This window comes from Cygnus atratus, chromosome 1 (assembly GCF_013377495.2).
Source record: "Cygnus atratus isolate AKBS03 ecotype Queensland, Australia chromosome 1, CAtr_DNAZoo_HiC_assembly, whole genome shotgun sequence".
Classification (NCBI taxonomy): Eukaryota; Metazoa; Chordata; class Aves; order Anseriformes; family Anatidae; genus Cygnus; species Cygnus atratus.
This window is the reverse complement of record NC_066362.1, coordinates 47,506,711-47,520,391: the sequence shown is the minus strand read 5'-3', so window position 1 is coordinate 47,520,391 and position 13,681 is coordinate 47,506,711. Positions and strand designations below refer to the sequence as shown.

Here is a 13,681-nt window from a genome sequence, read left to right as displayed (position 1 = left end):
AAGCAATACTGATGATGCTCTGCCAAACAGGATTGTTCTAAAGGTGCATTAAAACAAGACAAGAGACACTCGAGCCCTCCAAGTTAACCCGAGTGCAGAGCAGAAGGCTAGCTAAGCATTTCAAGCTCCACCTGAAGTCTTCACACATGACAACATTTTTCATGAAAAGCTGCGTTATCAAGCAGTTACGAGAAAGCTATTTCACACAGCACAACCCACAGTAATAACTGAATTAGCAATCTAAATAATTCCAGTACAAGAAATAGCTCCTATAGGTCACTGGGCTGAAACTAAAACATAGTAGTCGGAAAGTTTTTATTTGAGCACTAGCTTGACAAAGCATGTCTGTGTATTTCAGGAGCCAAATTCTGGGGCAATATGAGGAGGCAGATGTGAAGCCCAGGCCTCGGACTCCTCGGTCGTACCCTGCCTATGAGCTCCTTATCTGAACTGTCAAAACTGAACTGTCATGGTACTGTCAACAAGTTCCTCACTCCCTGATCCCGTTTGGCCTGTTTGCCCTTTATTTTCTTATGCTCACATAATCCATCTCACGCTATCACTCAGCTCCCCGCTCCCTGCCCACCCAGACTGGACTCCCTGTGCCTTCCCCTTCAAATCGCGTGCTAAAATTCACATTTTCCACGAAGCCTTCCCACTTTCTTTTTACTGATACTCCTCAGCATCCCTTTCTCTTTTGCTTTCTAAGTGACTTTGCTCACAGGAGACCCTTCCTGCTCACCTTTCCCACAAACACCACCACAAAACAACCAAAAGCAGCAGCGGAGAGGCTCAGCCCCGTCCCGCCGGGGCGCACAACCTGACCTCCGGGAGCCCCGCAGTAACTGCTTGGTACTGGGAATCTCCCTCGTTTCTCAAAACTTTGTACCATACTGAATTTAACTTTAGCAGCTCTAAGCTCTTGAGCACCCCCTAACACAGACCTTTTATTTGTACAGCTGCTTAACTCTTAAAATAAAATAAAAAGCAGCAGCGACTTGTACTTCCAGTAGCACTACTACATAACAGGAACAAGCGATACAGCTGTTAAGTACAGCTGACGTACCGCTCTACTACGTGTTTTTCCAGAGTTCAGCAAATTCGCTCCATCATACCAAAATTAGGAATCATATTAAAAATGGGAATGTATGAAACGGAGCAGAAAGATGCGTTAAGTAAACATTTATTTTCCAACAAATTCTGATTAAGAGAGACTAGATAACTTAGTTAACGCTAGATTTGATAATAAACTGATTTATATTTGAGAGGAAAACCCGGAGAATTAGACTGACGTTTTTGCTCGGAGGCTGCATTTCTCGCTCTTTACAAGAGCCTTCCCCTCGCCCCCTGCGAACCCCCGCAGGAAGCATTTTGCTGCTTCAGGTTACGCCGCAATTAGACCGTCTCCAGCCGGCGTGTCATAACTTCATAACCGCCTTTCCAACGCACGAATTACCGCTGCTCTCGTTTTTCAAGCAGCCTCGGAAAGGGATCCACCAGGGTACGAGACGGGGGAACCAAAGTACCGAGAGCGCTACCAGCGCTGACCAGCCCGAGTGACAGCGGCTGGGGCACCCCGCTCTGCCCGTCCCTCGGCCCGTGTCCCCCCCCTCCCTCCCCGCACTCACCGGCGGAGCTCATGGTGCCCGGGGCGCCGCGCTCCGTCCCGCCCCGCCGGGCTGCCGGGGGCACGAGGAGCCCCTGGGCCCCGCGCCCGCTCCCGCATAACGCCCGCGCCGGCACCGCGCCGCCGGGAGGCGCCCACCGCGAGGCCACGCCCCCAATGACCACGCCCCCTGGCTCTGACCGCGCCCCCTCGGTGTGACCACGCCCCCATCGGTGTGACCACGCCCCCATCGGTGTGACCACGCCCCCTCCATGCCCCCCACACGGCCCCCGCTGCGCCACCTGCCGGCCCGCCGCGAGGCCACGCCCACATATGACCACGCCCCCCCGCCTCCATGTATGGCCTCGCCCTCCCCGCCGGCCGGAAGCGGGCCCTCGCGGCGCCTTCTGGGACTTGTAGTCCCCGTCCCCCCCCCCCAAGTTCGCGAGGCGGGGAAGGCGCCGGCGGCGGCGGGGCGGACTCCGTTTCCCGTCGTGCCCGCGGGGGGTGGCATGGCGCTGGCAGGATGACACCGGAGTTTGACGAAGAAGTGGTGTTTGAGGTGGGCGCCGGGGGGACACCGGCGGCGGCGGCGGCGGCGGGCTGGGCCCGCGGTTCTCTCCGCCCCTCGCGGGGGCGGCGTGCGCTGGGCGGCGGCCGTCGGGCGCGGGGCGGCCGTTGGGCGCGCGGCCCGGCCGTTGGGCGCGCGGCCCGGCCGTTGGGCCGCCTCAGGGCAGCGCCCGCCCCGGGCAGCCGGGCGGGGAGCGGCCGGGCCTTCGTGCGGCGGCACCGGGCCCGCTGGGGGACGGGGGGGGGCCGCGGCCGGGTCGGGGTATTGGCCCTCTTCGTCCCTGACGGGGTCACCGTGTCGCGTGGGCCTCGCGTAAGGCGGCTGGGAAATGGTGAATGTGTCTGCGCCTCAGCGACAGAGTCAGATGGGTTTGCAGGAATTGACCGTGCGTGCGTCTCCGTGGAGGTCACGCGTTTTCTCGGGTACCCAAAAAAGGCGTTTATAGAGGAAGCAGTCTGTAAAATAATTATAATTCAGCATTATGATTTGTAGTGGCAAAGCGTGTGGTGTTGGATAGAAAAAGCTACTTGAATAAGGAATGGAGAGTAACCTCAGTACTCCCTGTTCACAGCCCCGGCCTGTACCACCAAGTTTTCATCCAGTCAACCTTGCACGCTATCGATAAAGCCTGTTACATTGCTGTAGTCATAGCATCGTTAAGGTTGGAAGAAGCCTTCAAGATCATCTGGTCCAATCACTTCCTCAAGCGATGTAAATCCTTGGCAAGAATTTATTTCACAGGTGCAGCGCCTGCCCCCTGCGTGTAGTTTTTCAGTAGAAGTGGTGTTTGACCATTAGCTCCACGGTTCTTTAGTTACTGCAGCAATTACCATTTTGACTAAAAAAGAAAAGTTTTGCTATGTAGGGATTAAGAGATCCCCCTGCATGTGCCTGCTCACTTAACTGCTTTCGGAATGTTTTGGAAGTGCCTTCCCTGCATTAGTAAAGGTGCTTTGACACGTTGCTGTATCAAGCACGTGTTACTATGTCACTCGCTGTGCTTATGTTTCATATAGTAAATTCCAACTACAACAAGATAAGAAACAGTAGGCGAAACAACTGATTTTTTTGGTGGGGTGAGGGGTAAATCCGTGATGAGCAGAGTTGGGTGAGGCACCTGCTGATAATAATGGGTACTTTGCAGTACCCACAAAAAATAGCTTCAGAAGTGCACAGGGGTGTTCTTGCAAAGTGAAGACTCCACAAGGAATGGCGAATAACCTCCACGCAGGTGAGCCAGAGAGGGGTTTTAGCCAGGAGAGGAAAGCATCGCAGGTAGTTAATGCTGCAATGTACTTATTTTTAATTACTGTTTCATTTTTGTTCTTGGGCCACAAACTCTCCTCAGTTATCTGTGGTGTATAGGAAGCAGCTACATTTTTTTTTTCCTGCACCTCAGCAGGTCGCTTCCCAAGTTATTCTTCAGCAGTCACTATTGCAAGGAGACCATCAGCATATAGACGTTGGTTTTTGTGAGCTCTGAGCTTCTGGCACTCATGTGAACAAGGCGTTGGACGCTATTATAAGCAACGGTGATAAATTTAGTCATGTGTATTGCATTAACTCTGCTCAGGTTGTGGTCGGTTATCCGTCCTGACTTACACGTACCTTCAAACCATACAAAACTGCCATTTGATAGACCTTCTGTTCAGAGCAGCTGAACTCTTCTTATTTCTTTGAACAACTGTGGAAGTTTTAGCCCACTTTCTTATCATTTCTTGCTTGCTTTAAGTCGAATCGTTCTGTTCTTATCATGTATTAGTGTCTTTGGCTAGTTTCCTTGGAAAGCACTCGCGCATTAGATGACAACATGGGAATTAGTATCAAGAAAGAAATGGACAAAGCAGAGAGGACATCTTGTTTTGGTCTTGAGAACCTGGAGTCTGAGGCCTCTTTTGGAAGAGCAGAGAAGCTCATGAGGGCAAGAACCACTGAGAAAGGCATATGAAGTATGCCAAGATATTAGGCAGCTACTGAGATCGTATACCATCGCTGCAAAGCTGAAGAAAATCGCTGTCAGTGTGTGTTCAGTAGCTAGTGCACCTCTGCTTCTCTCTCATACCTTTGGTAATTTCTCTCTCTTCCTTCTTTCTTTTCTGTCCACCAGCGTACCAGGAGAGCAGGACCCAGCATCTCTTCTGCTCACTCACACTGTAAGACAGGGTTTTTGTTTCAGTGTGACTCGTGCAGGAACAGACAGCACCTTGCAGTAGTTTTTGTTGATACTGCTCTGTAAAGTCTTCCAATGTGAAAATAGTTCCTAAATCATAGAATATCCCAAGTTGGAAGGGACCTATGAGGATCATCAAGCCCAACTCCTGGCCCCACTCAGGACTAAACTTAAACCATTTGTCTGAGAGCATTGCCCAAACCCTTCTTGAATTCCATCAGGCTCGGTGCTGTGACCGCTGCCCTGGGGAGCCTGTCCCAGTGCCCAACCACCCCCTGGGTGCAGAACCTTTCCCTAGCACCCAGCCTGACCCTCCCCTGTCCCAGCTCCATGACGTTCCCTTGGGTCCTGTTGCTGTCACCAGAGAATGAGCACTCAGAGTGGGTTATTTCTTTTACCTCAGTAAAATTACCAGGAAAAAATAGACAGTTTTCCTAGAAAACTATGAATGCGTTGTTACTTCAGTGTAGATCAGGCAGAGAGAGAAGCTAACACAGTTCCTGATCAGTGGGTTTGTTGGTGTGCGCCGTGGGTAGGAGTGTCTTGTAGGTTCCACAGCCTGTGCATGGGAGAAGCGCCAGTGATACTGTATTCAGCTATGAAAAATGGAATCGTTTTGCTGGACACAGTGTTTCCTAAGCCTTTGATACTCATATGCAGTAGTGGACTTGAAGAAGCAGACTGCCTGGCTGTGCCACGCTGTTGGTGTGCTTCCCCAGGCCTCCGGCAGCTGTACAGCACTACAGTGGTCTCTTGCAATGCCCTTGGTACCTGCCTGTTGGAAGCTGTCATCTGTATGCTTCCCCACTCCATTTGTGTTTACTATCTTCCTTTACAAGTACAGTGTGAAAACTAGCGTGCAGCAACAGGATAACTCAACTTGCTAGGATCCCTTATGTTCATGAGGCATTTCCAGTATGGTCTTTTGTTTGGTCAAGAGCATGCCAAAAGCTGTTCTCTACCTGCTCACCACTTGAGTCTTTTCCTGGGCCTGTTTAAGTGCCTAGCGTGTCGGTCTCCTGAGTCAGTAGCTAGGAGTAGTGGAGGTCCTTGAGAATTGTGCTTGGGATTGCTACCACCTAATGCTGTTATACCAGTCTCGGAAAAAGAGTCTTTGTTGCAGCTTTCAAAAAATTCCTGCATTCCTGGAAGTGACTATAAAGGTACTCTTCTCGATCTCTATTCTTACATTAAAGAAACGTCATTGTTGTGATAACAAATGCCTAATCAGGAAGGAAGCGATCCTTCACGTTTTTCATGCCCAAACAGAATGGGTAGGAGAGAGAAGAGAAGCAGAACAGGGTATGCTTCACCTGTTCCACATCAGTTATGTCCAGTGTTATTTAATGCATATTTTTCAGGTCATAGCTCTGTCCAACAGGCCTAAAGGCATCAATTTCAACCACCTGCTTTACAAATTGTGCTGTAGCAAACAGATGATATCCCACTGATAGATACTTACGAGCTTCTGAAGACCATTCATCTTTTTCATTACCAAGTTTCTGTTACATGAATATCTCCCTGAAGGAGGACAAGCGCAAGGATGGCATCGCTGCCCTGGGAAAACAGTATTACCTGTGCAGGAGTTCAAGAGCTGTTGCAGATTGTCGTGATTGAGTGATAATGAGTGATGGTCATTTTGCTGGTCCAGAAGTGTTGCCATCCTCTGTCCAGTTTATAAATGAAGTCCTACAGCACACTGATTTTCATTCACCAACTGAATAGTCGTCTTCGGTTTGAGTTCTTGCAGCTGTTCTACTTTACTTCAGTTTGTACCTCTTAACTTCAGTTCTTGCATTTGTTTTTGCAGTTGTTCTCTTAATGAAAGCACCCCACATATTAGGGGAGGGGGGCAGAACCTGAGAGACACAGAGGTGCCCCGGTATGCTTGGCATGTGTTTGTCTGCTGGCAGCGTGTCAAATTAAAAATTGCTTTAATGTTGGGCAGATTATGGGAAAGAAATGAATGATACTTTTTATTAATGTCTGTCTATTAAAAAAGGTACTAAGACAGAATAGAGGACATTTGATGTTAAGTTACTTGAGATGAGGTTTTTACAGCCCGAAACGGGCTACAAGACAGAATGCTGTGGTTAAAGTATAGCGTGCACTGTGCTGTGATAGTTTCTGATGAGGTTAACATCCTATGCACAACCCACTGTTATCTCTGCCATTTACCTATTTAGATCCTTTCCCTTCTTAACTGATATGGCGTGGTATCAGAAGTCCATACTCCGTATGGCATAGTATCAGAAGTCCATTTAAGCTTCCTCTGTTTCCATTATCTAGAAAAATGAGCTGTCTTGTCCAAGAAAGATGTCAAGTGAGTGTTGCAATCAACCTCTGATGACCTCATGTGGTATCCTCCTTGATGACCCGTTTTCTTCTTTGTCTTTGAATTTTGCAATAAAGAATAATTATTCTCAGTAGCACGCTGGCTTTCGATCAGATTCGTAGGACTGACATATTGCTTTTTTCTCCTTGTAAGTATAGTCGTTGTGTTTGCTATTTTCCACTTGTGAGTTTATAGATTTATCAAAAATCTTCTGTGCTGGATCTTTGATCTCATGCACCCATTCTTTCAGAACTCTGGGATGAAGGTGATCCAAATACTGTTCCGTAAGGGCATTTTCAGCTCCTGTGTCCTGCTTCCAGCTGAGTCATTTGTCCTATATTTTAATGAACTTGTGCCACATTTGTTCCATATGGGTAGTTATTAAAGCTGTGCTCACATAGGTTGGAAGGGACCTGTAGAGATCATTGTGTGCCACCCCCCTGTTCAAGCAGGGCCACCTAGAGCAGGTTGAGGATCCAGCAGATCCAGGACCATGTCCAGGTGGCTTTTGAGTACTTGCAAGGGTGGCGAGTCCACAGCTTCTCTGGGCAGCCTGTGCCAGTGCTCCATCGCCCTCACAGTAAAGAAGTGCTTCCTGATGTGCAGACGGAACCTCTTGTGAGACTGACGGGTCTTGTGCCCTTCCTAGAAACGCTTCTGCCCCCATTAGTTACTTCATGTTGCTATTCACTAGCTATTTCAGCACTAATGGAAATTTCTGTTAAAGAATAGTCCTGCTAGAGGCTGGCTGGGTGGCATGGTGATAGTGTCGCTGTTGAATCTAAGCTTTTATTCCTGATCTAGAGGATCTGATCAGTAGGAAGACTCCACATTTTTGAAATGTGGGATTTATTGTTTCTGCCTTCAATCCCAGACTGAAAAATACAATTTATGTTGTATGTGTCATCTTTCCCAACTTCAAACGTTATTCTGTGGAAATGGGAAAATGATACCAAATAACCAAAGTAAGACTTTCTTTTGCTCCTCTATCTGCATCACATCTCAGAATCCATACAAATCTGTACGTTAAGATAAGGTGGGGGTGAATGCAGAGTCAAAAATCTCATGTCCACGTCCAAGATTTCGTATTCATGCAATGTATTGAACACAGTTCTACTGAAACCAGATTAAGTAACTAGAATCGGAACCCACAGACCTAGAACAAAGGTTTTGAAAGTTTATCAGGTGCTTTCATTTCACAGCCCACCCTTACTGAAGCAGTTGTATTCCCATCGCTTGGAAAATAACACTGCACAGAAATGGAATTGCCCTTTGTAGAGTTCGGAGAAACGTGATCTGTGTTCTGTCTTTTTGCCAAAGTGGATGAAGTTAATGTGAAAAATGAGTCCTGAAAACAATACAGAAGTGTTTTCCAAGCAGCATGCCATCCTGAGAGAGAAAGAGAAGGCACCGGGGCTCAGCAGGGGTGGCAGCTGCATGGCACAGGGCCTGGCCTCTTGAGAGGAGGTGGGAATGGAACAGTCCCTTTAGGAGGGACAGGACAAAAGCGCTTGGGAAATGCTGGGCGACATGATAAAGCATTCAGATGTCATAAGCTCAGAAAGACTATTCTCACAGCATATTTGAGCAACCATCCAAGAAGGTGCTGCTCGGAGCTGGGTGGCATGGGGGATGCATACAGATAATGTTTTGACATACAGATTTCTGTAAGAATTGAGAGATTCTAGCAAAAGGCACTACCGTTTCCCAGCATAAAACAGCCATGTTCAGAACATCCTTTAGCTCATGCGCTCAGCACACCTACAATAGCCAAACGTATCTAAAATATGGTATTTCTTTGCCTAGAATACTGGTACATCATTAAATTGAGATGTTCAGATCCTTGTCTGTACACTTTCAAACCAAATCTATTGTTTATCATAACACTCAGGGATGTTTATTTTCACAAATGGTTTCTCCATCCAAATTGAGCTGTTATATATATATATATATATATATATACATATATATATATATATAATTTTATTTTTGCTTTAAAAACAAAGCAAAAAACAAATCAAAAGCCCAGGAAACTTAACCTTAGAACTTTTTGTTGTGATGAAAATTTTAAGTCATAGTCATTCAAACACCTGAAAACTTTAGGACTTCCAAAACAAAGTCATTCTTGTCAAGAAGTGGGGTTAGAACTGTAATATTGTTTGGTTTTAAGTGTCAAATGTTTTAAGTTACTAAAAAGGACATTCACACAACCTCAATGGTAGTGTCTCTATTGCTGCCTCAACAGGATTTTTCTCACTGATTATTGGGTGGAATAAAGATGTAGTACTGTCATTTTATACACTTGGATGAAATAAAGCCGGTTTTAAATATACACTTCGGTCAAAGACACTATTTACCTGTTTGAGACTGCTTTGTCCGCCTGAAGTGCGGGCTGTTGCCAGAAGAGATATATGGGCTTCTCTCATTTTTTCCTTCTTACTCCCATCCTCTTCTTTACACCGGTACTAAGATTTGTGGGTGGAGCTGTAACGTGGATCATGAGACTAACCTGACTAACTCAGGTGGCTAAGAAAGGAAAACAAACAAAAAAGACTATTTTATGTTTTTCAGGCAGATCAATTCTTGTTCCATCTCTCCACTTGTCTGCATAAATATTACCATTAGTGTTGTAAAATGGTACTGCAGCTTTCATCTGCAGTTAACGTCAGGTTAAATTGCCCGTGTAACTGCAGCCTGGGGAGATCCCTCTGCTGCAAGATGCTGAACTAGTGGCAAGTGGGCTAATCCAGATATCTTCTCAGAAGTCTGCTATGAGGAAGGGGAGGACTCTCTAAAGAAGCTTCTGGTTGTTGTGGGTGCCAAGTAAAGTCATGAGGTATTTTTGGATAGTATTAATGTCTTATCTAAGCAGACAGAGGAAGGTATTGTATGGGCCATATGGTGTGTGAACCCATACTAACTTTATTATTTTTAATAGGAAATCAAAGACAAAAATACATGATGATCCACAGTAAATTTTCGAGGTCTGATGGTCGAAAAATTTTGGCGTCTTCCTCTGTGCTAATTGCTCTGGCATCATTTTCACAGGAGGGTTAATGCTCTTCTCACAGCTTTGTCATGAACCAACTTCCTTGAGACACTTGAGTTTAAAATGAAAACAAAAATCACTCCCGTTCTTTTAGTCCTCATAACATGACTGTTTCTCTTATTTCTAGGATGCTTAGCACTCAGAAAAGATGCTTGCTTGCACTGTGTTTTCAGTAGATGTCAAAATTAACATGACTTGTAATGGATAAACTATTCTTTGGAGCTGTTGTTTTAGAGAAGTTTCCAGAGTGTTTCAAAAATATTCCACGAGTTTACCAGCACGCAAATGAAGGATAAAGTCTACAAGTATTAGTAACCAGTATAAAACGAACTATGTGTTTCCTTGCCAGCTGAATGCTGTGACTTGCGCAACCAGCAACTTTGCACCCAAAGCTCCCAATACAGTCTGTGGCTGGCCTGTTACTCTGTCCTGCAGGGAAGATACTTTCGCCACTTTCACCTTCAGTTTTCCAGTTCTTAATCATTGCTGTCCTTGTCAGAGAGGTCCTGCTCAGCTTTTCACCTGTATTCAGAGGTCTACTTTTGAATGGGTAAATAATCCAGGGCTGCCATTGCTAATGAGTTTCAGAGCTTTTTCTAGCCCGTAAGATTTCTTCGTGAGATGGCAATAATGTGCAACCTCCTGCTGAAAATGCAAAGGAAAGAGCTTTCCCTTTTCACAGATCCAGTGACGTGGAACTGTACGTGGGTTATAAAGCTCTTCAGGATGCGGAGATGCTTGCAATAGTAGGTATATATTGTGCATCAGGGAATATTAGGGAACAGTACGAGGTTAATGGCTTCAAAGCAGTTCTCAGAAACTGCTTCTAGATCCCGTGATGGTGTAGTACTGGAGAAAGAGAGGTCTCTGCTACTGTGACGGTGAAAACGGAATAGAAATCTAAATGATTCTTCCCCTCTCGAAGTCATTGTCTAATATTAGCCCTGTCAGTGGCTGGCTGCGTGTCAGTCGAGTGAAAGGAGGAGGTGGTTACCGGCCAGGAGAATATGACCAAGGCTTTTAAATACTGTTGCTTGGGAAGTCTTATTAATGGCTTCATATAAGATCGATGTGCAGTAATTCTTTCTAGCAGTATCTTTTTAAAAGCCTTTAGCAATCTGTCATCCTCGTCTCCCTGCCCCCAGTTATAAAGCCACATTAGTCAGGAGAAATCGCACAGTCCTGGGAAGTTTCAAACTGCAGCCGCTGATGCTGTCAGGAAAATGCTACTGTGCAGGAGCACAGGTGCAATTACACTGACTGCTGCTTCTCATCCTCGGCTCGGGTCATCCTGGAGGGACGAGTGGAAAGAAACGGGGAGGTGGGTGAGATTCTGTCAGATGCGTGGGAACAGTACAGAAGAGAAAAATGGAATGCCCTCTTCCAGGAGACAAAGCTTGCGCTGTCTGTAAGTTTTAGTTCAACTTTTTCAAATCTATGTTTTGAGGGGGGGAGGATTTCAATACTGTTTATTTTGTTTTGAGATTTGCCACCTGTTAAACTTATCTGCTAAGCTTTGCTGTCAGAAATGTTAAATCTTTTATTTTTCTTTGTTTTTTAAACTGAGAATTCATAGCTTGTACTCATTTTGGAGGTTGTTTGCGCTCCCACAGTGTTCCTGGCCCATTAGAATCCTTGGCTTTGAGAAAACCATTTCTGTATTTTAAGAAGAGATCTTTAAACCCTCTGCTATGTGCAATCACATTAAATATTATTTTATTATTTTTAATAAGGTTATTCTGCTCCATTAGCTGTGGTTAGAAACTAGAGCAGGGTACTTTTTACTATTTACTACTAGGTGGTAAATTTTAACATGGAGTGATAAAGAGTGTTGGGTGTGGGAAGCCCCCGTCTCTAATGGAGAAATCCTGAGTCATTTAGTTCATGATGCATCAGCAAAAATAATATGGGTGTGGCTTTGATATTCAGCTGCTATTGTAACAAGACTATGAAAGCTAACAGCGTTATAATATCCTTTGTGATTACAAAGGCTTTTCTCCAAATATGCACAAAAGGACTTATATTAAAGTGTAATATTTGTGTTTTCAGGGCTGCAGTAGATACAGATATTGGAGCAGATATCAATCAAAAGTAAGCTCTTTCCTGTAGCTAGGGAATTCTCTACTCTACCAACCTTTTCATCACATAGCAGTGCATAGTGTTATGTGTTTGATTATCTTTTAATGTTTGGCTTGTTTTTTGTATTTGTTTTTACTGTAGGCTTAGAGTTGCAAACAAGATGTTTGATCTTCGGTTCAGTTTAGGTGATTTTTTTTCTAATAAAGTACTGTATGGTAAGTGGCATTAAAATGAGCATTGAAAAAAAGTTAAAGAACAAAATAATTTCAGTGGACTGTTCTTTAATCCTGTGTAATACATCTTGGGTTTAGAATGAGACTCAACCACTTTCAGCAATGAAAAAAGACAGTTGTAATTACACGTAAGTATTTGAGTGTTACTGTCGTTAGTAGTATGAGTCAAAAATACATATGCTCAGTGAGTTGTGAATGAGGAGGAAGGGCTTTTTTCTTGATTCTGGACATGGGAGCTTATATAAAACTATACAATACAATAAACATCTACTTACATTTGGATGGCTTTGTGGGGTGTCTGACAGTAGTGAATTAGAAAATACAAAGATAAGTGGGTTTTTGCTGTTGTCAGTTTCTGCTGAGTTCCCAGAAAACCCTGTTTCTTAAAATCTTCAGAAAACTTATTCCTATTCAGTACTCTTTTCTCTTATTAGCCATATCCTCCTTGTCTAGCCTGTAAGAAGTGCATCAAAGAATAATGTCATCTTGTCATCTGGAACTGTTCTCCATTTCCAGCACACGTTTTTGACAAGTAGCGTAATAAAAAATGCCCTGATTGTAAATGCAATGCCTTTCTCTTGTATCTAGGTGATCTCAGAAAGTGACTTAGAAGACAAAACTTTGAAGAAGCTTCAGATATAAATACAGCATATTGCTGAAAAACCCTGTCGTGGTATCCTCACTTGCTTTAGATGGCATTTGCCATCAGTAACTGGTACTGTGATGGTAATATATAACAATAAGCTGAATGATGACTTTTTTTTTCTTTTCTACTTTCTAAATCATTCATTACCATGTTGCTCTACCAGAGACAACTGGAAATAAATAAATGAACCTGATTGTCAAATGTGAGTAATAGTAACTATTCTAGTTAGTATTCAAGTTCAGTGGTTGGATGTAAACATAAAGATTCAAAAATACAATGAAATAGATGCCTTTAGAATAATATGATGCTGTGTTAATAGGAAGATGAAATTTCATCTTTAAATTTTGTGTTCAGACTATCCACTGAAACAGTGTTGCTGTCCCTTTACCTAACATTCTAACCTAAAAGATTTCTTTCAAGGCTAAATTACAACCCACTGGCCTTCTGATATGTCCAGAATTTCTCAGACTAAAACTGTAGTGTCTATAATACATATACAGAACTGTCAAAATCTTTTTTAATGTTGGACTGTTGAAAAAAAGGAAGACATTAATTCTAGGCAAGGAAAATTAGGATGCAAAAAAGCAGATCCTATTTTACCTAACCAAGATGTATATTTCTTACTATTATCATGGCATTTGTGTATGAAAACAGTTGAGCCTGGCAATACTGATGCATGACAGCATGAGCTGAAACCAAGGAACTTTTCTCATGGCTATAAGTGTGTGCACAAAAATATGTGCATGTCTGTGATTTTCTAATGGGAATGAGGGCAACTAAGAGTGAGAATTTTGTCTAAGGTTGTAATCTAGAAATTCAAAGCTATAATTCATGGGAGATCATGCATATTATGAGATTAAATTATTGTTTTTAAAGCTTTGTGAAGAGGAAGGATGCTTTGTGTTAAGTATAATGCTTCTGTCTCTTGAATTGAAACATATGTAGTATATTATATAGCATATTTGAATGTTATCATATTGCACCTGTGTGCT

General features: G+C 44.1%; 2 protein-coding genes across 9 annotated transcripts in view; one reads left to right on the top strand and one right to left on the bottom strand.

Moving 5' to 3' along the window:
* The window catches only part of FGD6 (FYVE, RhoGEF and PH domain containing 6), a 72,868-nt gene extending 71,108 nt beyond the window's left edge, over positions 1-1,760 (bottom strand). For both annotated transcript variants that reach the window (XM_035551665.2, XM_035551666.2), the window contains exon 1: positions 1,629-1,760. In XM_035551665.2, coding sequence (XP_035407558.1) covers positions 1,629-1,641 — 13 coding nt within the window. In that variant the 5' untranslated portion in view covers positions 1,642-1,760. The remainder of the gene's footprint in view (positions 1-1,628) is intronic.
* A 241-nt stretch (positions 1,761-2,001) lies between these two features.
* The window catches only part of VEZT (vezatin, adherens junctions transmembrane protein), a 58,654-nt gene continuing 46,974 nt past the window's right edge, over positions 2,002-13,681 (top strand). For 3 of the 7 annotated variants that reach the window (XM_035551546.2, XM_035551552.2, XM_035551551.2), the window contains exon 1: positions 2,040-2,168. In XM_035551546.2, the coding sequence (XP_035407439.1) occupies positions 2,133-2,168 (36 nt within the window). In that variant the 5' untranslated portion in view covers positions 2,040-2,132. Of the gene's footprint in view, positions 2,169-2,504; positions 2,563-13,681 lie in introns of those variants that run through there. The other 4 variants (XM_035551544.1, XM_035551543.1, XM_035551545.1 and 1 more) reach the window with 3 other exon arrangements.